The 25,150-nt window shown below is 40.0% G+C and overlaps 1 protein-coding gene across 6 annotated transcripts in view; it reads left to right on the top strand.

The window, feature by feature from the left end:
* RIC8B (RIC8 guanine nucleotide exchange factor B) overlaps window positions 1-25,150 on the top strand; it is a 148,879-nt gene that overhangs the window by 96,836 nt on the left and 26,893 nt on the right. For all 6 annotated transcript variants that reach the window (XR_004046157.2, XR_006680355.1, XR_004046156.2 and 3 more), the window contains exons 5-8: window positions 1,866-2,094; window positions 3,506-3,601; window positions 9,161-9,305; window positions 22,430-22,574. Coding sequence is in view for 3 of the 6 variants with exons in the window: in XM_004700329.2 (XP_004700386.1) it covers window positions 1,866-2,094; window positions 3,506-3,601; window positions 9,161-9,305; window positions 22,430-22,574 (615 nt within the window). In the remaining 3 variants the exon portion in view is untranslated. The remainder of the gene's footprint in view (window positions 1-1,865; window positions 2,095-3,505; window positions 3,602-9,160; window positions 9,306-22,429; window positions 22,575-25,150) is intronic.

Raw genomic sequence — 25,150 nt, 5'->3', positions numbered from 1 at the left:
AAAGGAAGGGATGGTGTGTACAACCAGGTTTCCAGCACCCTCAAAGGGACCCCCGGCCTAGATGACTTGTCAAGCCTGGAAGGCAGAGCAGGCTCTGGTAGCAGAGTCTGCAGGGGTGGGAGTGGAGTCCTGGAGTCCCACCCCAGAAGGAATATCTGACCCAGCACAGAAGGAAGGTGCAGTAGTTAAGCTGTGGGCCTCTGATCACCCTGCCTGTTTTATCCAGCTCTGTCTCCGCCAACCTCCTCCTCTGCAAAAGACGAGTGCTAACTGGACAGTGACAGTCGTGAGCACACCAGTACAACTTAACGGCTGTTATTCCTGTAGGCATATTTTCCACATTGGAAAATTCTGACAAATGTATGGTCTGAAAATAGAAGGGGAAAAAATCTTCCATTTTCACATGATGTTATCAAAAAATGATCTGATCTTTAGAACCTACTAACTAACCATATAGATAATTTAGGAGTGGGCATAGTACAAAGTTTTTGTGAGAAGCAACTAAATAATTTGAATTTTACCAGGAATCATTAATTCCTAGGACTTTTGAGTTAGTTTGTTCTTGATGCCCTGTGCATGACCCCTTATTGTTCTGCATTGCCTCATTTTTATATTTTAATTTCTTATGAGTTTTTCTTTTCCCATACTACAAAAAGAAAAAAAGGGAAATATTTTGGGGTGAATGCCACATTTCTAACAAAAAGGAAAGACAAAATAAAAAACCTGTGTATTTTATTTGTTTTTGTCTGTTTTGTCTTCTTTATTAGAATCTAAATTAAAAAGAACTACTACAGTCTAAATTAAGGCAGCATCAGATAGTATAAGCCCTGAATTTGGTTTCCAAGTGGTAAGGCTTTTAAATTGCCTTTGCAAGCATTTATTTTTAGTCAGGATGTGGTTATTTTTAGGTCTGCTACTCTGTCACTAGGAAATGTAATGCCTTTCTTTCCATTGTTGTTTATCAGGAAGTTCTGAAACCCCGGCTTAGAAGACCCAGTTAGCCAAGAATACCATCTCTTCTCTTAGATGAAAGAATATGAAATAATGCAGGGAGAAAAATGTGTTAATTGAGAACATGTCCAATTTTAAATTGTTAGCATCATTTTAATCTCTGGTACACTGCACAACAGAACAAGGTTTTGAGGGAATGCCAAAAATACAATGTTTGGGTTCCCCCTACTGGTGCACATCCCAGATTCCTGTGTTCATTAATTCAGCGCTGAAAGGCCTAGGGATAGAGGTTAGAAGCAGCTATGATGGCACTTTACAAAGGGGTCTGTTGATGAGGGAGGAAGAAAATGCACCGTTGCCTTTCCTGTCGCTGTCTAACCACAAAAAGAGAGATGTTAGGAAATCTGCATGTTTCCTATAGCTAGAAGGAATAAAACTTCATCCTACCATATTTGCTTTTAAGTTTTATTGTCTCTGTGATATAAGCTGCTTATACATATTTGTACTTCTCGAATGCTTTGTTCTGTCATTTAAGGACTGATAGCACACCAGTGGATCCACAAAAGGATTGGAAACTCCAAGGGAAAAATGGAAAGCTAGCAGTGTTAACCATAATAAATTAAGCTGGCATTAAAGCGCAGTAGTTCTTTTTTTTAGCATTTATGAAGGTGACGTGACATTATGTATGTCTTGTCCATTTAACAACTGTTCTCTCTAATTTATCTTATGTGTATTTAAAATAATTCTTTATTTTCAACCTATTATCCAGTAAAGGCCAAGTAATATTAATGGCTCATTTGAAAAAGAAAAATTTTAATTGACTCCTACAGGTCACTTCTGAACTTCTTACTCTGTTTGCTTTTCAAAAGGCTATTCAATCAAATTAAAATTTGTACTTTTAAATTGCTTTCCAGTAATGCAGTCAACCTTTTAAGCAACGTTCCGGTCTCTTGTTTGGATGTTCTCATTTGTCCATTAACCCACGATGAAACAGCCCAGGAGGCAACGACGCTAGATGAACCACCCAATGATGAAACAGCTGAGAAAGAAACCATTTTGGAAAATAATACCATGACATACAATGGTATGAATATGGAAGCCATTCATGTTTTACTCAATTTTATGGAGAAGAGAATAGACAAGGTAAGACTAATAAAGTGGAGGGCTTAGGAAGATGTTTCTAAAGAATGTAAATGTGCCACTCACACAAACCCACACCACAAGGCTTGGTATTTTTAATCTAAGCTTTTCAGAGCTGACTTTTTGTACATTGTAAAGCCTATTATTATAGTATATGTTAACCTGGTGAAACCAAGTGAATTTTTGTAATGTTGATTACACAACACAAATTGTGTTGATTTAATACAGCGGTTTTCAACCTGTGAGTTGTGAGCCCTTTGGGGGTTGAATGACCCTTTCACAGGGGTCATCTGATTCATAAGGTTGAGAACCACTGATTTGATAGCAAATTTTGACTCATCCTTAAAAACAAAGGAAAAAAATCATCTCTCCCCCCAAATCTTAATAAATAACTCTGTGTGACACTATTAAAAGGCAGCAAGGTAGTATAGGTACATCACCAAAATCTTTTCTTTTTTTTAATAGTTGTATTGGTATTTAATTCATATATCGAGTGCATATTAAGAAGAGTTGTGTAATCATCACAACAATCCATTTCAGAGAATTTTCTTCTCCTCATTGTTAGCTCTCCTTTTCTCCCCAGCCTCCCCTGCCATGCCCCTCGATAATTATTATTCCAGTTATTATAACTGTAGATTTACCTGTCCTGGACTTCATTTACAGAAAACCATACGAAACATAAGCAGGAAGCAAACAAACAAACAGCAATGGCAAAACGAAGCAGGAAACCCACAATGGAAAAGAAAGCAGAAAATAGTAAAAACGGAAACCGTTTTAAAATGGGTCAAAAAGGAGATCGAGTGATAAAGTGTTACAGTTTAACCTAACTACATCTCCCATAATCCACTTTATAATGGTGTCTGATTACCAAGGCTATTCACACACTAAGCCTATGGTCACAGGGGATTTACCCAAAGCTTAATCCATGTGTGGACCCTGCAGGTGGATTTTGGGCTCCACTCTCATCTGTAGCCTTCTGTAAACCAGGTGTTCAGAATTTAAGCTCTGATACTCTTCCTAACTTTGGTTTGGGGTTTTATTATTTACAATCTTTGGATCACCCAGGCTGCTGTGCTTCTCCCATGTGAACTTAATTGATACCTCACGGAGACGGCTGTTTGTTTGGAGACTAGCCTTTAGGAACCCAGCCACTATGGTTTCTGAGAGCTGAGTACCATTTGGTTTCTTGAAAACCCATAAAGGACAAAATGGGCATTAGTAGACAGAAGACAACTTATAAAATGGAAATAGTGTAGTGAAGATAATTTTTTAAATAGCTTATTTATTGCAAAGTTTTGATAAATAAGATATTTGCCAGCACCACCCAAAAAAGATCATTAATATGATCAGCTACATGGAGGAAAATAATGTTATTAGATATTGAACTAATATGAACATATGATTTATTTTATAGGGAAGCAGCTATAGAGAGGGTCTAACGCCAGTTCTCAGCCTATTAACAGAATGTTCCCGAGCTCATCGAAACATCAGAAAATTTCTCAAAGATCAGGTAACTAATTAATATGTGCTATGTTAAAAATAAATGTGTGTTATGTCATGATTTGCATGTACATTACAAATAATTTTCTTATGTATATCTTTGCTTTTTTAAAGAATGAGTTGAATTCTTGTAATGGTTTTATTTCAGAAAATTTTAAACTCGGAAGTCTTTGTTTTAATCATTGGTATATTTCTAATTAGAAATAAGTAGTCATGGATACTTTTGAGGTATTTGGTCATTCATTTATTCAGCAAAGGCTTATTGAGCATCTACAGTAAGCCTTTGTTTCTTAGCATTGTTCTAAACATTGAAATACTTTAGAGTGAGGGACAAAGTAAACCAATACTTCCTATTTTAAAATAAAAGTCTATAATGGCAATTAGTCATAGGTGTTCTTAAGAAAGGTAAAATGGGAAAAGGAAACTTGGGAGGGAACGGGTCTCTGAAGAAATGGCATTTGTGCTGAAAACTGAGTAAATGAGAAAATAGTCTGAAGAGGAATGTCCCAGGTAGAAAAAATGGAAAATCCCTGACACGAGAGAATGCTCTGCTCTCGAACGCATAAGGAGAAGGAGGTCCACCAGTATGGCTAGGTAAACAAACATGCCCAAGTGGGAGAGTGATAGAGAAGGAGGAAGGACCAGAGAGCAGACTTTCAGTCCTCTTCTAATTGAGATAGGCAAGCATCAAAGTGTCTTAGGAAGAGGAGCTGTGTGATCTTATTTATATGAAAAACTTTTCTGGCTGCTGTATTTAAAATACACACTAGAGGAGTGTGAGTGGATACAAGGAGACCAGTTAGAAGCTGCTGCAGAAGCTCAAAAGCTGATCATGAAGGCTTAGTGATTGGAGCTCATGGTTTGGGGTGTGTTTTGAAATTTGATCTCACAGGCTTATTGGTAAATTGGGATAGGAGCTGAGGAAGAAAGCAAAGAATCAAGGTTGATTTTGATTTTGCTTTGTTAGTGTTTTTACTTATTTATTTTATTATTAATTTGGAGGTAATACATAAATCATTCTAGAGTTTAATCACATCAAGCAAATTGTACAATTGCTACCACATCGAGGATGATTTTTATTTTAAACCCTTAGATCAGTGGTTCTCAGCCTTCCTAATGCTGTGACCCTTTAACACAGTTTCTCATGTTGTGGTGATCCCCCAACCATAAAATTATTTTCGTTGCTACTTGATAACTGTAATTTTGCTACTGTTACGAATCGGGCAACCCCTGTGAAAGGGTTGTTCAACCCCCACCCCCACCCCCCCACCCCCGAAGGGGTTGTGACCCACAGGTTGAGAACCACTGCTTTAGATGGTATCCTAAACTTTTAATTCTATGACTTTGATATTAACAGTAACTAAAATTGACCTCTAAAATCTCAATTTCAAACTCCCACTGTCTACCCCTCTTCTCTTAAGTTAGTACCCTCAATTTCTAACACTTGGATCCCCATTTGGATTGTCAATCTGTCAACAAAAAACCATCCCCAACCCTGGTATCATTCATTCACTCACTTTATGTTCTTCCTTCCCTCCTCACCTAATCTAGATTGCATACAAGATTCATAACTTTAAATCACACCTTTGCCTGCATTTTAAACTGATTTTTCTCTCTCTCTTAGTCATTTCCACCTAACAAAACTTTGTTTCAGGGAATGTTTAAGGAAACAAAAAATAGATTAAAATTTTTTGTGTAATTTTCTTTAATAGATTTATACTCTGTACTATAAGTAAATATTCTTTGATGTCAGCTGTTGTTTTCTAGAAATTGATGATAAAACTCAATCTGGTGGTTCAATCAAATCAAGAATTTATTGTGTAATTACTTTGAGGCCAGTATTGTGCTACTTCCTGTTAGAAATAGTGAAAGGTGTAAAACATGCTAGGAGATATTGCTGCTAGGGAATTCACAGACTATTGGGAGACTACAGTGCTACCATAAAAACGTGCATGTTTAACAGATTAATTGATGAATTAAGGTCATTTCCAAATTTGAATATTTTAAAACATTGATAGATAAACAGTTAAGCGTTTGACTACTGGCTAAAGGGCTCCTCAGGAGGCAGGCCTGGCCATCCATTTCTGAGAGGTTTGCAAACCTCATGGAGCAGTTCAACTCTGGGCATGTGGGGTGCATGGGTCAAAATCCACTCACCGGCAATGGACATAACAACTTTGACTTGGAGGACGTGGTAAAAGATAGTTTTGAAAATAATGAAGTTGGCCATTGTTTTGCTTTTTCCCACAAGGGGTCCAAGCTGACTTACACTGGCCATCTCCAACCAAGATGACTAGGGACCTGCTGTTAAATAGCTTGGGTCTTGAGTAGCACATCGTGAGGCTACAGAAGATGGCAATACCCACTCCCTCGCCTCCAGAAACATTGGAGACTAGATAATAAGATAAGACAAGACAGGTTCCAAACTGTCTCAAAACCAGAGGCCGAGTCTAGAAATAAACTCTGCTGTGGAAAGAGCGAGGACTGAAGACTGCTGATCAAAAAAGAGATCGCTGAGAGTAACAGGGGATTCTCTCTGATAGTAGTGTAGGCTCAACCAGAGTTGATCATTCTGCCCTGTCCCCTGTACACATACCCAGAGGAAATTGGTCTTCAGTTTTCAGTAATTGAACAGATTAGTCTGGAAAACCTGATAGAAGAGATGAAGATGAATGTTGGGTGCCTGTGAAAGAGAACTAGACAAGAATTTCCACAGTTAAAAAAAAAAGAAGAAAAATTGTTGGAGGGTAGTATTTGGGGAGAAATGGTAAGGGACCATGCTCATAGAGTTTTGGGGTGCTAATATGATGACAAGAGCAAAACTTTGTTTTAGGAAATATTTAAGGAAAAATAATAGGTTAAATTTTGTGTGTGATCGTCTTAATAGATTTATACTCTGCAATATAGGTAAATGTTCTTTGATTGTAAGCTGTTATTTTCTAGAAATTGATATTAAAACTCAGCCTGGGGGTTCGATCAAATCAATAATTTATTGTGTAATTACTTTGTGGCTAGCATTGTGCTAGAAATTGTGAAATAAGAATTCATTAAACGCTTTCAGTAAATTACTGAATTTCCTGAGATTTAGTTTTCATTTTTGTCTAGTTATATTTCCTTCTTTCAACATTGGTTGTTTTGTCTCAGCCTCTTTCTTGCCTTCTGATTCAAACCAAAAAATTAACTCAGTCCCCTCGAGTCAGTTCTTACTCTTAGGGACCCTACAGGACAGAGGAGAACTGCCCCTGTTAGTTTCCAAGACTCTAAATACAGAAAGCCTCTTATTTCTTGTATGGATCAGCTGTTGGGTTCAAACTACTGACCTCATGATTAGCAGCCCAATGTACAACCCACTATGCTACCAGGATTCTTTTGCCTCCTCATAGGCAATCAGTACAGAAGGGGATGGAGGAAGGAAATTAGTTGAATTGTGAAATAAAAGAATGCATACATTAAGGTGCATGTAATAGATGTAGAATAAGTAAACAGGCAATTATTTGACTTAATGTCATTTCCATTTCCTAGCATAGTGTCTCACTTGTAGAAGGCACTTAATAAAATGTTATTTCAAGTAATTCACTCTTCCTCCAATCAGCAAATACTTCTTGAATACCTATTATGTGCCAGACACTAGTGAAAGAACAGTAAACAAACAGTTCCTACAGAGAATTTCCTCATGTGGAAGAAAGCAGACAGACAATAACTACATCCTGTGTCAGGTGGCCATGGATGCTGGGAGGAAGGCTAAAGCACAGAGTAGGGCATTCAGAAAGAGACTGCTAAGGGACAGTTATGTAGGGTGGGGGTGGTCAGGAAGAGCTCCTAAGTGACATTTAAGCATAAACTTTGAATTTCTGGGCAGAAGAAACCAACACAAAGGTCCTACAGTAGGCAAAGTGCTTGTCATGTGTAAGGAATTCCACGGTGACTGTAGCAACATAAACAAGGAGGATAATGGAAATGAGGTGAAAGAAGTCACCGGGAGCTAGAGTCATGGAGCCTCCTAAGACAGTTGTCAAGACCTTGTCTTTAACTCTGAGAGCTGAGAAACCTTGGGAATTGGAGGGCATTGGCAAAGGGAAATGGCACGATCTGACTCTCAGAGGATCTTCTAGCTGCTACATGGAGAAATAAAAGGGATCAGGGACCACGCCACATAGGAGGCGACAGGAGTAGAACAAGCAAGACGGATAGCTAACTTGGACTTTATAAGATTCGAGGAGGACTTAGTGAGAAGAGACTTGATTCTGGGTATATTTCAGAGATTGAGCTGACATAATTTGCCCATGGATTGGGCGTAAGGTGTAGAAGAAAGAAATGAAGGATATTTTCACATTTTAGCCCTAAACAAAGGAAAGAATGGATTCACCGTCTAAGGAGATGGGGAAAAAATGAAGGCCAGGTTTGGTGGGAGCATCAAGAGTTCCATGTCAGACATTTTAAACTTGAGCCCATGTAACAGCCTCGGAATCAGGGGAGAGATAACAGTGAGGCTATAGCTTTAGACCGGCTCTGTAAAGTCATCACAACCATATAAAGCCATGAAACTGGCTGAGAACTTCAATGGAGTGCGTGAAAATGCAAAGTTTTCCACAAACTGGCTCCTTGGATATTGAGTGAGCAAAGGAACAAACTTGAACAAAGTTACATCAAGCCTGAGAAAATTAGTCTGTAAAACAAGTATGATGCTGATGTTACTTACTTTGATTACATAGAATGTACATAAACCATTAAGCACTGTTCAGTCCATTTCAAGTCACAGCAACCCCATGTGACAGAGTAGAACTGCCGCATAGGCCTTTATTGGCTGTAAGCTGAACAAGCACAGATTGCTAGATCTTTCTTCTGCAGAGCCACTGGGTGGGTTCAAATGGCAAAACTTTCAAGTAGTAGCTGAGCATTTACTTAACTGGTGTGACCAAGCCAAAACCACCAATCCCATGACTATAGGAAGCAGACTGCCACATCTGTCTCCAGCAGAGCCGCTGCAGGTCTCAACCACCGGCCTTTCAGCTAGCAGCTGAGTGCTTAATCACTAGGATTCCCTGTTGTGCTGCCATATACAGAGACTAGCACATAGACATTCCTCAAAAAACAATAGCTGTTTTTATTGTAAAACAAATCAACTAGGACACTTTAAGGGTTTGGTTTTTGACCCCCTAAATTTTGAAAATGCTGCAGGAGTTCAAAGAAGATAAAAATGAATATGGATCAGTATTAAGGATGTTTCCACAGAGGAAGGAGAAACTTGACTAGACTTTTGCATAGCTCTTATTAGACTCTAACAGTTAGAGGTTATTCTGAGTAGATGCTGAGATGAGTAAAGATTAAAAAATGGATTTTGAGTATAGTCTGTTTTTAGTGAAGATATTCCTACTCTAATGAAATATTACAGGCATAAAATTATTTGAATATATTTTTGTTTGTTTATTTACTTTTCAGAAAAGTTAGTTATGTCTTTCCACTCTACAACAAAACTGAGCCCAGTAGACATTACAAAACCATGACTAGTCACATGGCCCTGTCCTTGATTACTCTCAGCTGATGACAGTTTTTGTGTTTGTGACATCAGGTTTTACCACCATTGAGGGATGTGACAAATCGACCTGAAGTTGGTTCAACGGTGAGAAATAAACTGGTGCGCCTCATGACACATGTTGACCTTGGAGTCAAGCAAATTGCTGCTGAATTCCTTTTTGTCCTTTGCAAAGAGAGAGGTAAGTTAAATTCTTTTTTGCCCTCTGCTTTTTTAGCTTTCTGTGGAAATGTTAATGGCCATCTCATTCCACTCTTTCTGGAGATTTTGAAGAAATAATAAAAATTAATTATTTGAAAGTATTTCCTATATGCTTCTGAATTCGCGGAGACATGTAAACAGAAACACCACCAAATGCGCTCGCTCTTAGACATTGCCTTCTGTATACTTAGCCATTAATCTTGAGTCAGAACCATTAGGAAAAATATACTTAGCTCATTCAGTTGCTGATAATTTGCTACCAAGGCAGAAGCCTGGGTTGGTTGTCCTATTTCATCCCTCATGGATTTAAGGTAAATCCTTCAATCAGTAGTTGAAAATGAGCTGTATATTAGAAGGATGATACATAGGATATGCTCCTTACCCTTAAAGTAAGGGTAAAATAATGGGAGAGGCAGATTCTACAAAGAAACTATATTTCTGATAATTATTGCACAACTCTTTTTAATATGATTGAACTATTGAATTGTATGGTAAGTGAACTATATGTATCAATAAAACTTAAAAATGGACTTTATTGCAATGAAACAAATACTATATATGTGTGTGTATTTATAATGGTGTTTTCCTGAGATAGAGATAACAATAAAAATACATCCTAAAATTGTGTGGATTATTTGCACTATAAAAGGCAAGTTTTCTAAACAAAGAATTTTGAATACATTATTCAAATATTATCACCTATTTATGTCTTCATCTAGTTTATAAATATACTTGATGGTTCCGTCTAAGAAGATGTTACATTTCACTTTTGAAAAGTATCTAGTTTTATGAGATAAGTTTGGAGATAGAAACCTATAGCGACAAGTAGAATAAGGGTTCCTGGGGCTATAGTGGGAGTAGGGCTACAGGGGAGCTGATGTCAAGGAACTCAAGAAGGAAGAACTTAAATAAGCATAAAACCCCTTCTCCCCCCCCCCCAAAATATTCTGTATAAATAGAAATATGGACTGCAGCATGTACAAGAGAAAATAAAAAATATTGTCACAAAATCATAAAGGCTTTTCTTTCAAAAGATGATCTGAATGTGTAGCTCTTCTTTCTCAAAGCTTCCGTCCAGAGGGTGGTGTCGTCTCGAACCCTTCAGTTTGTACCATACGATCAGTCATGTCGAGTGCCTGGCAAGAGGTTTTCCAAGGAAATTCTCTTAGGACAGCTTGGCTACCCATAAAGAATGAGTAGGTACATTGTTGTGATGGAAAAAGAATCTTTGGCACAACTTTCCTGGCCTTTTTCTCACCAATGCCAGTTTCAAATTTCTGAAAACTGTAACAGGCTCCTGTAATTGTCCCATCTCTTTCGTAAAAATATTCAATATTACCCCTTTTGGCCTCCCCAAAATAATCACCATACCTTTTGAGCTGACCCCTCTGCCTTGGACATAGCCAGCAGATCCCTTTAGAAACAAGTGTTTTGATTGGATCTTTTACTGATTTGAAGGCACCTTGTTGAGATTAAGACAAGTATTACTGAGAGAACTCGATCTTCAGCCATCCACTGATCACAGGGACATTTTAACCACATATTTATTTGCAGTACACCCATGCACGTATAAACTGAAACCGTAGTAATACTTTTTTACTTACCATCGTGTATGTGTGTGTGTGTGTGTGTGTGTGTGTGCGTGCACATGCACCTGAGTCCATATTTAATTTGTAGGTCATCGATTGTAACCTCTTTTAGTTGCCCAGAAGCCAAATTATGGATTTGGGGTATAAACTATCAAACCGAAATAAATTTCAAAGAATCAGATAAGCTAAACTTCCCACTTAAGAAGGTGCAAAGCTAAGTCTGAAAATGAAGAGACTGATAAAGTCTCAGAAGTCAGACCACTAGGTAGAGACAGCAATGAACAATCAAAATCGGTTAGGAATTTAGAGCTTTTTAAAAATGAAATTGGATGAAATACAAAGGACAACATTTTAATGGTAGACTAGGCACAGAAAGAACCATCTGTGCCAGGCCAAATGCATCTCAACTGATAGTGACCTACAGCTTAACCTTCGCTCATGCCACCGTCTTGTTCTTTAGAGCCCTGGCATAACCGAATTCTTACTACCTGTTATAAAAATTGTATACTTTCTGTGGAGAACTTAAGCTGTACATAATCTGAACAAGAGATGCTGAACTCCCTGCCCTAAAGGGCTTGGGTTACCATTTTAACACATTAATTCATAATCTATGTTAGTTAGACATTGTGATAGGAACTGAATTACAGAGTTTTGTGTTTTGGGGTTTTTTTTTGTGTTTTTTTTTAAGGCTTAAACTCCCTCAGCACGTAGCCCCACACCTATATACTTACTTTAGTCTCCTTCGTCTCAATCTTGGAAAAGTAAGGTGTCCCTGGAGCTCAGGGTTACATAGTCCTCCAGTCTTCATGTCTTTTGAGAAGCTCCTTCCATTGGTACCCTCTGTTCTTCTGCTCTTAACTCTGTATTTTCCTAAACCTATATACATATGCATATCGCTGTTCTTCGAGTCATGGCATCTTGAAGGATTAATCTTTTCAATATTCTCAACTTCCCATTCAGCCTTCAACTCACTGTGAGGCAGAATGCCCACTGCTGTTCCCTACTCCCTAGGCTCCCTAGTCGATAATCCACTATTTCAGGAAGGAAGGTAAGAGCAAGAACTGATGGTGCTGAAGGAAGAAACTCAAACTACACTGAATACATAAGCCAAAAACAAGGCTCCAGGAATTGATGGAACCCCCACGGAAATGTTTCAGAAAGCTGAAGATGCACTAGAAGTGCTCACTCGCCTGTGCCAGGAAATTTGGCATAGCTGCCTGGCCGTCTGACTAGAAGAGATTCATATCTGTGCGCATTCCAAAGAAAGGTGACTCAACAGAATGCTCAAACTGTAAAGCGGTATCATTGATACCGCACACAAGGAGAATTCTCCAGAGACAGTCCAACAGGGGTTGCAGCTGTACGTTGACTGGGAGCTGCTAGTTCAGGCTGGATGCAGAGGAGGATGTGGGACAAAGGCTATCAGTGCTGATGTCAGATGGATCTTGGCTGAAAGCAGGTAACAACAGAAAGATATTTACTTGTGTTTCATTGACTATGCAAAGGCTTTTGACTGTGGGGACCATAGTAAACTAAGGATAACCTTGAGAAGAATGGGAATTCCAGAACACTTATTGTGCTCATTTGAAGCTTGCACATGGATCAAGAGGCAGTTGTGCAACAAAACAAGGAACTGCATGGTTTAAAATCAGAAAAAGTGTGCATCAGGGTCATATCCTCTTACCATACTCATTCACTCTATATGCTGAGGAAATCATCAGAGAAGCTGAATTATGTGAATGTGACATCAGTACTGGAGGAAGGCTACTAACAACCTGCAGAATGCAGGTGGCAGCCTTGCTTGCTGAAAGTGAGAGGAATTGACGAACCAGCTGATGGAGATCAAGGATTGTAGCCTACAGTATGGATCTCAACTCAGTGTAAGGAAGACCAAAATCCTCACAACTGGATGAATAGGTAGCATCATGATAAAGGAGAAAAGGGGATTTTGTCTTACTTGGATCCACCACCAATGCTCATGGAAGCAGCAGTCCAGAGATTAAAAGATATATTGCATTAGGCAAATCTGCACAAGACCTCATTAGAGGATTGGAAAACGAGGATGTTACTTTGAGGACTAAGTGCACTGACCCAAGTCATGGTATTCGCCATTGCATCACATGCATGTGAAAATTGGACATTGAATAAGGAAGACCGTAGAAGAACTGATCCATTTGAATTGTGTTGCTGGAGAAGAATATTGAAAGTACTATGGACTGCTGAAAGAACATACTGATCTTTGGAAGAAGATCAATTGATATTGGAAGAAGTGAGACCAGAGTCCTCTTTAGAGACTTTGTCTTACATACTCTGAACATGTTGTCTGGAGACACCAATCCCTGGAGAAGGACATGATGTTTGGTAAAGTTGGAGAGGCGGCAAAAAAGAGAAAGGCAGGCCCTTGACCAGATGGATGGAAACAGTGGCTGCATCGATGGGCTCAGGCATAGGAACAATTTTGAGGATGGCACAGGGCCAGTATGAGTCGGAGCCAACTTGATGGCACCTAACAACAACAGTACTCTAGATTCCACTGAAATTGCTCTCAGCAAAAATCACAAATTACCTGATTTTAATAAGCAGTGGATTTTTATCTTTACCACTTCTTAAGTGGCAGTCAGCTCTTGCCCATTGTCTTCTTGACTCGCTCTCGGCTCCTGGCTTCTCTGATCCACGCACTCCTAGCTTCCCCTTAGCCTCTGCTCCTGCTTTTCAATATGATTTACTGACTCCTGTCTTTGGCCACATTTAAATGATGTTATTTCTTACAGTTCTCTTTTGGCCTTCATGCTCTCTTTACATTGCTCCCCAAGCAATCTTATCCCCTCCCTTGGCTCCTACTTCAGCTCTTTTATGGTAATTTCAAACCGTGTCTCTTCAGCTTTCTTCCTGAACCCTCCTGTATATAGCCAGCCACCTCTTCACTGAACAGCCTCATTGGATACACCCAGCTACCTCACACTCCCATCTAAATGATTTGTCTTTCAGCCTTTTCTTTTTCCTTTGATCTTTTTCTCTGTGAAAGGCTCTATTCTGGATTTCATTGCTGACACCAGAAACCTAGGAGTTAGCCTAGATTTTCTCTTTATCTGCAGAAGCAAAATTCGCCAAGTCAAATAGATTTTGCTTCCTAAATATCTCTTTAATTTACCCCCTCCAACTGTCCCCACCACTACGACTACCTACATACAGAAGGTGTAAATTGTTTTCCTAAACTGTTAAGATAACTTGATAAGCTATTAATAAACTATTAAAATAGACCAGATTGTTTTATTCTCTCGCCCAGCTAACAGGGGTGTCTCTGAAATACAAATACATTCTTGTCATTTCCCCATATAAAACTTCCGATGTCCTACTGTTACCTGTTTGATAAAATTAAACTTTGACTTCATGTCCTACCTCTGTAACCTGTGTTCTGAATCTGCTCCCATCATAGAGTTCTTTCATAGTCATACTAAACTGTCTAACCTTGCCTGCTTATTTTGTACCTTTTCTTGGCCTGTCTTCATTGGTTAGCACATCTTGCACCTTTCCCTTGGAATGCCCTTCCCTGTGTCTTGTGTGGTGAGCTTTATTTACCTGGGAAGATTAGCTTAAGCACCATCTCTCTGACCATCCCAGGCAGAATTAATCCATCTTTTTTTTTTGTTCCATTTTTACGCATCTCTGATTTTGAATACATAAAGCCTTTTGGAATTTTTGTTTCTTTAACAAACTAGCATTCTGGACATTGAATTTCTCTGAGTCAGAGATCATATCTTCATCCTTGGATCCGTAGTACTTAACAAACTCATTCATTGCAGTTGAATTTACTCTGATTCTTAGAGACTCCGTAGAACAGAGTAAAACTGTGCCTGTGGGTTTCTGAGGCTGTATCTCTTTATGGTAGTATATAACCTATTCTTTCTCCCAAGGTACGTATTAACAAAGTATATTACAAGCAGTAATAATTAAAAATAAGAAAAAAATCACTGCATTTGAATCGATGGGGACTCATAGCTACCCTATAGGGCAGGGTAGAACCGCCCCTGTGAGTTTCCAGGACTGTAGCTATCTTTACAGAAGTAGAAAGCCCTATCTCTCTCCTGCAGAGCTGCTGATAGTTTTGAACTGCTGACCTTGCAATTAGCATCCCAACTTGTAACCACTATGCCACCAGGGCTCCTTACAAATAATAAACTCAACCAAACACTCCCATCAAGTAGATGCTGACTCATAGCTACTCTATAGGAAGGGTATTACTGCCCCTGTGTTTCCAAGACTGCCTCTATGGGAGTACCCAGCCCTGCCTTGCCTCCATACAAATAATAGGCACACATGTAAATGTTTTAATGCAATACCAAATGTTGGTCATCTCAGTGACCTGATGAATACCCGACCTTGAGTATTTCTCCCTAAAAAGGAATAGTTCAATACACTGATAGGAAGAATGTTCTACGTCTTGTAGCAACCTGGAAGTGAAAAGAAGCAGTGGCGCAGTGGAAGGATTCACAGAGAACAGTGGAATAGGAAATAGCATTGGTATGTGAAGGAAAGCGTGAGTAGTCCAAGGTGTGAGGACTTGACCGGATGGAGCAGTGGTAGGAGGTGAATTTGGAGAAGTCAGGGAATGAAGAGCACTGTAGGCCCTCTTTGGGAATCTGAACTTTTTACCCTTTAGGAGAAATAGTAGAAGTTTGATTCAAGAAACAACACAGTTTTTATTCTGCAAAGATAGCTCAGGCAGTTGCAGGAGGCTGTGGATCTGGAGGAGTAAGAGAATGGAAACACAGAGACCAGTTAGGAAGCAACTCCTAGAGCAGTGGTTCTCAGCCTTCCTAGTGCCACCACCCTTTCAGACAGTTCCTCCTGTGGCAGTGACTTCCACCCATAAAACTATTTTCCTTGCTACTTCATCACTGTCAGTTTGCTCCTGTTATGAATCGTCATGTAAATGTCTGATGTGCACGACGTATTTTCATTGTTGCAAATTGAACCTAATTAAAGCGTAGTGATTACTCACAAAAACAATATGTAATTATATATTGTGAAATATGTATTTTTTTTAATCATTAGGGGCACATACAACTCATCACATACATACATCAACTGTAAAGCATACATACATACATACATCAACTGTGTAAAGCACATTTGTACATTCATTGCCCTCATCATTCTCAAAACATTTGCTCTCCACCTAAGTCCCTGGCATCAGCTCCTCATTTTTCCCCTCACTCCCCGCTGCCCCCTCTCTCATGAACCCTTGATAATTTATAAATTATTATTATGTTGTCATATACTGTCCGACATCTCCCTTTACCCACTTTTCTGTTGTCTGTCCCCCAGGGAGGAGTTTATATGTAGATCCTTGTAATTGGTTCCCTCTTTCCACCCCACCCTTCCCCCACCCTCCAGTATCCCCACTGGTCCTGAAGGGATCATCTGCCCTGGATTCCCTGTGTTTCCAGTTCCTGTCTGTACCAGTGTACATTCTCTGGTCTAGCCAGATTTGTAAGGTAGAATTGGGATCATGAGAAGGGGAGTATTTAGGAACTAGAGGAAAGTTGTATGTTTCATCGTTGCTACACTGCACCCTGACTGGCTTGTCTCTTCCCCATGACCCTTCCATAAGGGGATGTCCAGTTGCCTGCACAGATGGATTTTGGGTCCCCACTCTGCACGCCCCCTCATTCCCAATGATATAATTTTTTTGTTCTGATGATGTCTGATACCTGATCTCTTTGACACCTCGTAATCACACACACCTCATAATCTTCTATGTGGGCTTTGTTGCTTCTCAGCTAGATGGCCACTTGTTTATCTTCAAGCCTTTAAGACCCCAGATGCTATATTTTTTAATAGCTGGGCACCATCAGCTTTCTTCACCACATTTGCTTATGCATCCATTTGTCTTCAGCGATCGTATTGGGGGGGTGAGCACACAATGATACGATTTTTTGTTCTTTGATGCCTGATAACTGATCCCTTTGGCACCTCATGATCACGCAGGCTGGTGTGCTTCTTCTATGTGGGCTTTGTTGTTCTGAGCTAGATGGCCGCTTGTTTACCTTCAAGCCTTTAAGACCCCAGATGCTTTATCTTTTGATAGCCAGGCACCATCAGCTTTCTTCACCACATTTGCTTATGCACCTGCTTTGTCTTCAGCGATTGTGTGGGGAAGATGAGCATCATGGAATTCCAGATTGTTAGAACAAAGTATTCGTACATTGAGGGAGTACTTGAGTGGAAGGCCAATGTCCATATGCTACCTTAATACTAAACCTATACATATATGCACATAGATCTATTTCCATATCCTCATATATGAATATATTTACATATGTACATGCCTTTATTTAGATCTCTATATATGCCCTTTGCCTGCTATCCCTTTCCTCTATTTCCTTTGACTTTCCTCTTGTCCCACTATCATGTTCAGCCTTCATTTGGGTTTCAGTAATTCCTCTGTTACATTACCCTTGATCATACCCTACCAGACCTTCTACACCCTCCTCACCACCGATTTGGATCACTTGTTATTCCCTTGTGCCTGGGTTTGTTAACACCACTTCCTTTCCCACCACCTCCCCTTCTCCCATGCCCCTCCCAAAACTGTCGGTCCCATTGTTTTCTCCTCCAGATTGTTCATCCAGCCTATCTTATTTAGACAGACCCTTGGAGATAGTAACGTGAATGCAGCATGCTGTCATGGAGTAGGGAACCAGTGGAGAGGTGTGAGGGGCGGGCCCCAATCTCAACTAGGTGGATACCTGCCCTTCCTCCAAAAATATTTTATTTCAGAGGAGAGCACTGAATCTGCAGCTCAGGGAGAGGGACATGTCTGCTCAGAGCATATGGGAGCAAATGAAGGGGGAGGAAGGAGTGGAGCACATCCTGGCCCACCAAACCTTGAGGACGATATTCCCACTCAGAGCAGCCAATCCACAGAGAAGACCATATGAGACATGACATCCCTCACTGATCCATAGCCCTACAGGGGACAACACTGGAGGTACAGTGTGGGAATTCCGCCCAGTCTGATCCCACCACACTGAAGCAAAACACTAAGGGCGTGCAACAGAACAGCAAGGGGAACAGAGCAACAAAGTCCCCAGGGAATACCAAAATAGACCTTGGGGCCAGGGCTTGGCACCCCATCAGACTCAACCGGAAAACACTCCTAAAGGCCAACAAACAGTCCTTGAACTAACTACAACCTTTTCTTTCTTATTGTGTTTTGTTGTCATTGGACTGTTGTTGTTCTGTTTTCTCTTGTTGCTTGGTTTTGCTCTGCCCTATTTTTGTGAAATATGTATTTCTAATTACAAATAAAAGAAATTTTTTCTGGAAGAATGGTGTAGCATAGGTAACAGTCTTCACGCTGGGTCTTCGTATGTGGGTGTATCTCTCTGCATGTGGGTGGACCCACCTGGTGACAGATAGAGGAACAGGGGCCTCGGTTCCTAAGACCATCAGAAATAGATGTTTTCTGATGGTCTTAGGCAATCCCTGTGTGAAAGGGTCGTTGGACCCTCAAAGGGGTCACGGCCCACAGATTGAGAACCGCTGCCCTAGAGGATTAAAAGGAGCTCTGCTGGTACAAAGGCTAAGTGCTCAGTTGTTAACCTAAAGGTGGGTGGTTCCACTTTCCAGTTGCTCCTCTGGAGAAAGATGGCAGACCCTGTGAGGCCTTTCCACTCTGTCCTATAGTGTCTCCTTGAGTTAGTCGTGACTCCGATGGCAAAAAAAAATGTCCAAAAGTTGGAACATTTAGCTAAAAGGAAATGGATTTACACAGAGAAGGGGAAAATGGTCTTTGGCTAGAATTGGACTCAGTCTAATTCCCTGGGAAAGCATAGATTTGCTTTGTCTTCATGGGAGGGTGTGGTAAAGCGTATGCTAGGGTAACTGCCAGGGCAGTCTTAACTCTGCCTGGTGCTGTGGTGGCCGCTGCCCTCTCCTGTCCATAGTACCCCCTCATAACCTAGTGAAATGATGGAGTAAGATCACTTGCAGTTTTTCAGCTGGATTCGGGTTTGTTTCATTTTGACAGACTGCACGTGCAATTTCCATGACACACACAAAATATATATTTCTTTGCTTAAGACTCCCAGAAAATCTTTTCTTTGGCCTAGCAGCTCACCTTAACATTCACAGGCAAACTGTTTTCTTTTGACTACTTTCCCGATATCAAACAGGATATTACATAGTGTGTTTGAAAATAGTCTGGAAAGTAGCCAGAAACAATCCCCCAAAATATATCAATCCGAGCGTAACAAATAAAACGCTACTCACCGTGAAGTTTCCTATGCCATTTATGTCTTCTCCCTCATCCCCACCGCTCCCATTTTTAGGCATTTTCGTCCTTTGCTTTTTTTGTTTTTGTTTTGTTTTTTGAGACTCAGAATTGGTTTATTGACAATGCCCCATGTTGTCCTCTGCTCTCAGAACAGCTCTCAGGATCAAAAGAACCCAAACCCAAGTCCCTGAGGTTGGCATCTTAGCATGGCTCCACTCCCTGCTGGAGGGCAGAGCAAGGACCCCCGCCTGCTCCCATTAGGCCGCATTTGGGATGGGGAGATGCCTGAGCTTCACACAGTGCCACCCTCTCCCAGCTGAGACTGCAGGGGTCACCTTTACTGGGGTGCAGAGATGGTTTGGCCCCCGCCCTATCCTGAGGCCATTCTGGAACAGTCACCCGGGGAGAACAGTAACCAGACCCAGACACACACTTTTGCTCCCCCTGCTTCAGACTGTCCCCACCACTCCCCGGGATCCAGGCCATGGCATAGGGGCTGGCAAGGAGGGAGTGGGGAGGGGAGATGGGGAGTGGGAGGGCCAGGGTACCCCCTATTCTGTTCTCCTGGTCTCCGAGGGGCTCGTCCTTTGGTTTTTAAGACTACTGTGTTATCATTCCTGAAGGCAAGGTGTGTCTTAAATCATCTTTGTAGCCCAAACTCTTTGTTACAGAACTGGCATAAAACACTTGTTCCAGTGGATAAGCAGTAAACATTGTTTTCATAAAAATGCCAAGATTTTTACCATAGACTAGTTTCCAGAAGGATTTTTTTTAAACTAAAAAAGCAGGTTATTTAGAAGTATTCCATTTAGTTTAACTGTTTCATCCCTGTGGTCTTCAGTTATTTTAATCTTATAACCATTCTATGTCATTATTATTAATATTTTATCTAATTTAAACATACACAATTTAAACTGCTTACAACCTTACTTGTTAATAATAATAATAAGCCTTACCTAAAATACTTAAACTGAGAGCATCTATGCTGGGTGGGTTCAGATCTGTGATCGTTCAGCCTCAGTGACTGCGTCTGACCTCCATGAATATTAAGAACACTGGTGCACACTGAATATACCTTCTTCCCCTAATAGTCCATTTGGGATTCATTAATTTGTCCAAACCAGTGTATCTTGGGTAGCCACTAATGCCAAGAGGGAACATACCAGACTTATTCAGTGGCCTTTTCCAATTATGCCACCACACTCATTCAGTTCTAATACGATCATTTCCAGCACTTGTTGAGAATTATTACCCAAGAGATTATAGTTACAGATAAGCTTTAGGGCAGTGTGGCTGAAAACCACTAATCTAAACCTCGTGATCTATTTTCATTATTAGCCCATGCTTTTTGTACAAATATTTTATCAGTTTTCTGAAATCAGACATTCCTTTATTTGTTCCCCAACAACCTATTATCAGTATCTGAAAAACTTGAGAGAGGTACCCTATAGTTCAAATATTTGAAAATTTAACAAACAACTCTCTCTTGTGGTTTCCATTATTACATACTCTGATGATACTCTTTCCTCACCCTCCTGTTTCTCTACCCACTAACACTTACCAATCCCCAGTTACTTTATCCTGGTTTACCTTTTTAGAGTTTATTACTCTAAATTAGCAATAGTACATTAGACGTAGATTTTACTATAGTTTTATACATGGACCAGATACACTTATTTGGTTGTCTTTAGGATGACAGTTTATCAGTGTAGTACCGAAAGTCTTAAGTAACTTTTGCCAATTGCTATCTTTTGATTGAATATCTAGTGTTCACCTTGAAATTGTACCTGAACAGAAGGAAGTGTTCACAAGCTTAGTACTTTCCTTTAAAGGACTTAGAAACACCACAAACACACACACACAGCCATACAGAACAGGCTTTTCCTGCAAAAGTTACGTGTGTTTGTGTATTTTTAAGATAACATCTTAAACTGGTGGAAAAGTAATATTTGCAAAAGAGCTGGACCAAGTACTTCATTGGACTTTTTTTGAAGCTAAGTTAAATCTAGAACATTTTTCCCCTCAAAGTGGGCAATACTGCCTCCTGGGGGAGTGTTGGGAGCAAACTAAGTGGAAGGGTGCTGCTACACTTTTTCCTGGATTATGGACTACAGTTCAAAAGTTTTTAATTGGCAGGGGGAGGCTAAGTAAATTTTTTTTCCCCGAAAAGGGGGCAGTGGACCCAATAAATGTGGGGACCTCTCGTTTAGAATGATCACATTACTCAATATTGATGCACCACCATTGAGTCTATTCTGGCTCACAGTGAACCTATGAGACAGAGTAGAACTGCTCCTTCAGGGTTTCCAAGACTGCAAATCTTGATCATGACAGCCTAACTTCCCCCACGGAGCAGTTTGAGTCAATGACTACCTTTGAGGCTAGCATCCTACTTAGTAACCCACTATGCCATTAGGTCTCCTTTATCCCCACATCAGCAGAGGGGGAAAAGGTGTTGCTCTATGCCAGGTACTTTTCTGAGTACTTTATGTGAGTTAACCTGTGCTGTAGATTATTTTGATCATGCAAATGACAAAACTGAATTACTGAGCTGCAAGATACTGTGCCCAGAGTCAGTCAGTGGTGGAGCCATTTGAAAGTCAGATGGTCTCACTCGTGGGCCCCTTTCTCGTCGGCTCATGGTTGATTTTCTCTGTTAGTTGGTTCTATAGTAGTGAGCTATCTTATCCTGTTTACAAAAAAAATCCCAATCTGTCTTTTACTAACTCTGGTTTCTCATTATTTCCTTAAAACTAGATAAAGAAGTAAGATTTGAAATCAGACACCCAAAGTGTCATCCATACTAATGGCCTGTCAATCACCGAAACTCCACTTCTACCACAAAGTGTGTTCAGAATCATAGTTTGAATTTCTGATACCTGAAAAAAATCTCTTGACGGGGGCTCAAGTGGGAAGAGAATGTTTTGAAAGTGATGGTGGCAGCATATGTGCAACAGTGCTTGACACAATGGATGAATGTATGGATTGAGACAGGAGATTTAAGAGCCCCCAATAAATGAATTTAATTTAAAAAAACCCAAAACTCTTGATTCTCAAAGTACCTTGGAGAATCTGCAGGTAGATCAGTGTAACCACCACCACCATTTTAAAAACCCCTCCATTTTAAATGTACTGCCGTGACATGTTCTTTCTGACCTCTTTGTGCTGGTGAGTGGTTGGTGATGCTGGTGAGCACCAAGAATACCTGTCTGAAACCCTCTTCTGTTTTTGCAGTGGATAGCCTGCTGAAATACACTGGCTATGGGAATGCTGCAGGACTGTTGGCGGCCAGGGGCCTCTTGACTGGAGGAAGAGGAGACAATTGGTACTCAGAGGACGAGGACACAGACACTGAAGAATACAAAAATGCAAAACCAAAGTATAGTATCAAGTTTCTATTCATCCAGCTTTATGCCTTTCAATTGGTTATTTGCTTTTTACTCCCTTTGATTTTCCAAGCGTTTCTTTTCTCTTATGGATTTGGAGGCTTTCTGCATGTGGTTTGGAGGTGCAATTTCATAGCTAGGGCCTTCAAAGAGTGGCTTTAAGTGATTGAGGAAGGATGTTGCTAGAAATATTCTGCTGCATGATATTTCAACATGCACATTTTATCCTCCCCCAAGTACTGGGAGAGCTGATGTTTTAATATTTATGGGCACATACTTGAATATTATTGCTCACTCTTTGTTTTCCTTTCCAGAGGTTGAGATTTTACAAGTTATAACCAAGATCAAGTATTTAAGTTGGTTGTTTGATATGTCAGTGTTTCTCAGAAATCGACTATATATACATTCTGATCTTCTGCTTCCATGAAAGCCCAATAAAATGGCAACGAGACAGGTTACTAGGAAAAGGGTAGGAATCTGGTTGCATGGTGAATTTTCATGAACAGAATCTTGAGGAGTTATCTGTTAACAGATATACTAATTCCTTGAATGGGCAAATGAGAGACCCTATCAAATCCTCTCTGAATATGCTTGCAAATTAAAGATGCTCTTCTATTTCATTCCAAGACAAGCCCCCGTCCCTCCCCCACCCCCCACCCCTTGCTTTTAATTCCTGTCCATCCTTTTCACCCGCCAGCCCTCATTCTAGTTAAATTTCTTAGGTTCTACTTTTTCAGGAGTGATTTAAGCTCAGTTTTTCTATTTTTTATGACTGGCCTAGCATGTTAAAGTCGAGCGCTTCCCTTTTGGCACTCTCAGAGATGCTTACACACTGTGCTTTCTCCAAGCAGTGTTCTGGAGCAAGATGGCCTTCATGCGGTGATTAGTAGGTAACCAAGACTGAAAAATCACTGCCTGTAAACTAGGTCCCTTTGAAAAATGCCCTGTGTATAGAAACATAATGGAGTTGTCAGAAGTTAAAGAAATTACTATCCTCTAATCAGACAGGGTGTAGATGACCTGCTTCTTAGGAAATCGGGACTGAGTAGATCAGTCTTGCTTTCACCACAAGGATTGTAGGATGTGCCCTAAGAGGGGAAAGATTTTTTAGGTGAAAGCTAACAACAACCTATACATTTTCACGTTTTCCACCTTTGAGATGTGAAAAATTGGCATCCTTATCCACCAAATGTCAGAATAGACTCAACAATATGCGCCTTTCCTTTAGCACATATTTGAAGCTTATTAGAGGGATCATGCTTTATCTTTCCTTAAGTATAGAATTCATCATTCTAAATTAGTCTTCCTAACCCTTGGTTTTTCCATTCCATATCAGTTTGCTATTTTATATGTTGCCCATTGGAGCCATAGAAATGTACCACTTGAGAAGTCCCTTATTTGTAAATGAAAGGAGAAGTTATGCTGCGCTTTCATTGCATCCCAGGGTGTGTGGACACTATCAACTAAGGTAGAAAATGTTGCATGAGTGTTGAAGGTTGATATCATTACATCTCAGTGTGTACTGCTGATTTGTGTGGTAGGTGACTTTCACACTGGTAATGGACACTATTAGCAAGTACCAGAACTCTTCCGAGTTAGATGAGAGGGAACTCTACAGAAACACACGGACACTGAATCTCTTCCAGTTATCTAGGGAATAGAATTGAAGTTACATCAGGAAAGTAATATTACATTTCAGAAAAGTATCTTGTTTTAATCAAGGACCCTGATGTTTGAGATTGTTTCTTTGGCTCTGTCATAGAAAGTTTCTACACTTAAATGCCTTAAATCCCTAATTGGAATTATCTTTTGCCTTGGAAATCTGACTTATACCTGTTTATAAAAATGCTGTTTAGCTGGTCAGAATAACCACCATTGCAAAATCTTTCTAAATTGTGTTTTTTAAACATTGCTCATTACAACATAAATACGAGTCTTGCAAAGATAGTTATATCTTTTTCATTCATATAGATTTGCCTCTGTTTTTCTCCTAAACCATCTCCCATTGAAGTGACAAAGCTAGATGTAGAGTGTTTATAACTTTAAAATACTTCTTCATAGGCTTCCTCTGCAAGTGATAGTGAACAAGTCTGTTACAAGCAAGACAACCATTAATAGTCTGAGAAATGATCCACAGAACTCAAAGAATTTTTCCCCTAAAAATGGTTGGGAAAACTTCCAATACTCCAAGTTCTTTGCCAGTCAAATCAAGTTTATAAAGTTATTGTCTGTAACTTGCCCCATAATCACTCTTCACCAATCCGAGCTCCCAAGATTGTTTCGTTTCTAATGATGCATTTATTGACAACCATTGCTAGTATTAGCAGAGACAGAGAAATTACCCTTCATCCATTTGGCCCTAGCCCTTTTGTCAAAGATGTAAGTGGTGTCTGAGTAATGCACCAGGGTAACCTGTAATCCTTTCGTGGAATCTGTAACCAGGAATTGTGCAGTGGCTACATTCAGGCTTCTGGAGACAGTTAATATCACAACAATCCTTTGTGTGTCAAAATAAATGTATTTAATGGACTGGAAAGGACTTTCTGCAATTAGCACGCTTGGACAAAAT

The sequence above is a fragment of the Echinops telfairi genome, unplaced genomic scaffold, assembly GCF_000313985.2.
Source record: "Echinops telfairi isolate 266 unplaced genomic scaffold, ASM31398v2 ScPeMD7_2;HRSCAF=8, whole genome shotgun sequence".
Taxonomy (NCBI): Eukaryota; Metazoa; Chordata; class Mammalia; order Afrosoricida; family Tenrecidae; genus Echinops; species Echinops telfairi.
Note: the sequence above shows the minus strand (reverse complement) of the source record. Positions and strands in the feature narration are given on the sequence as shown.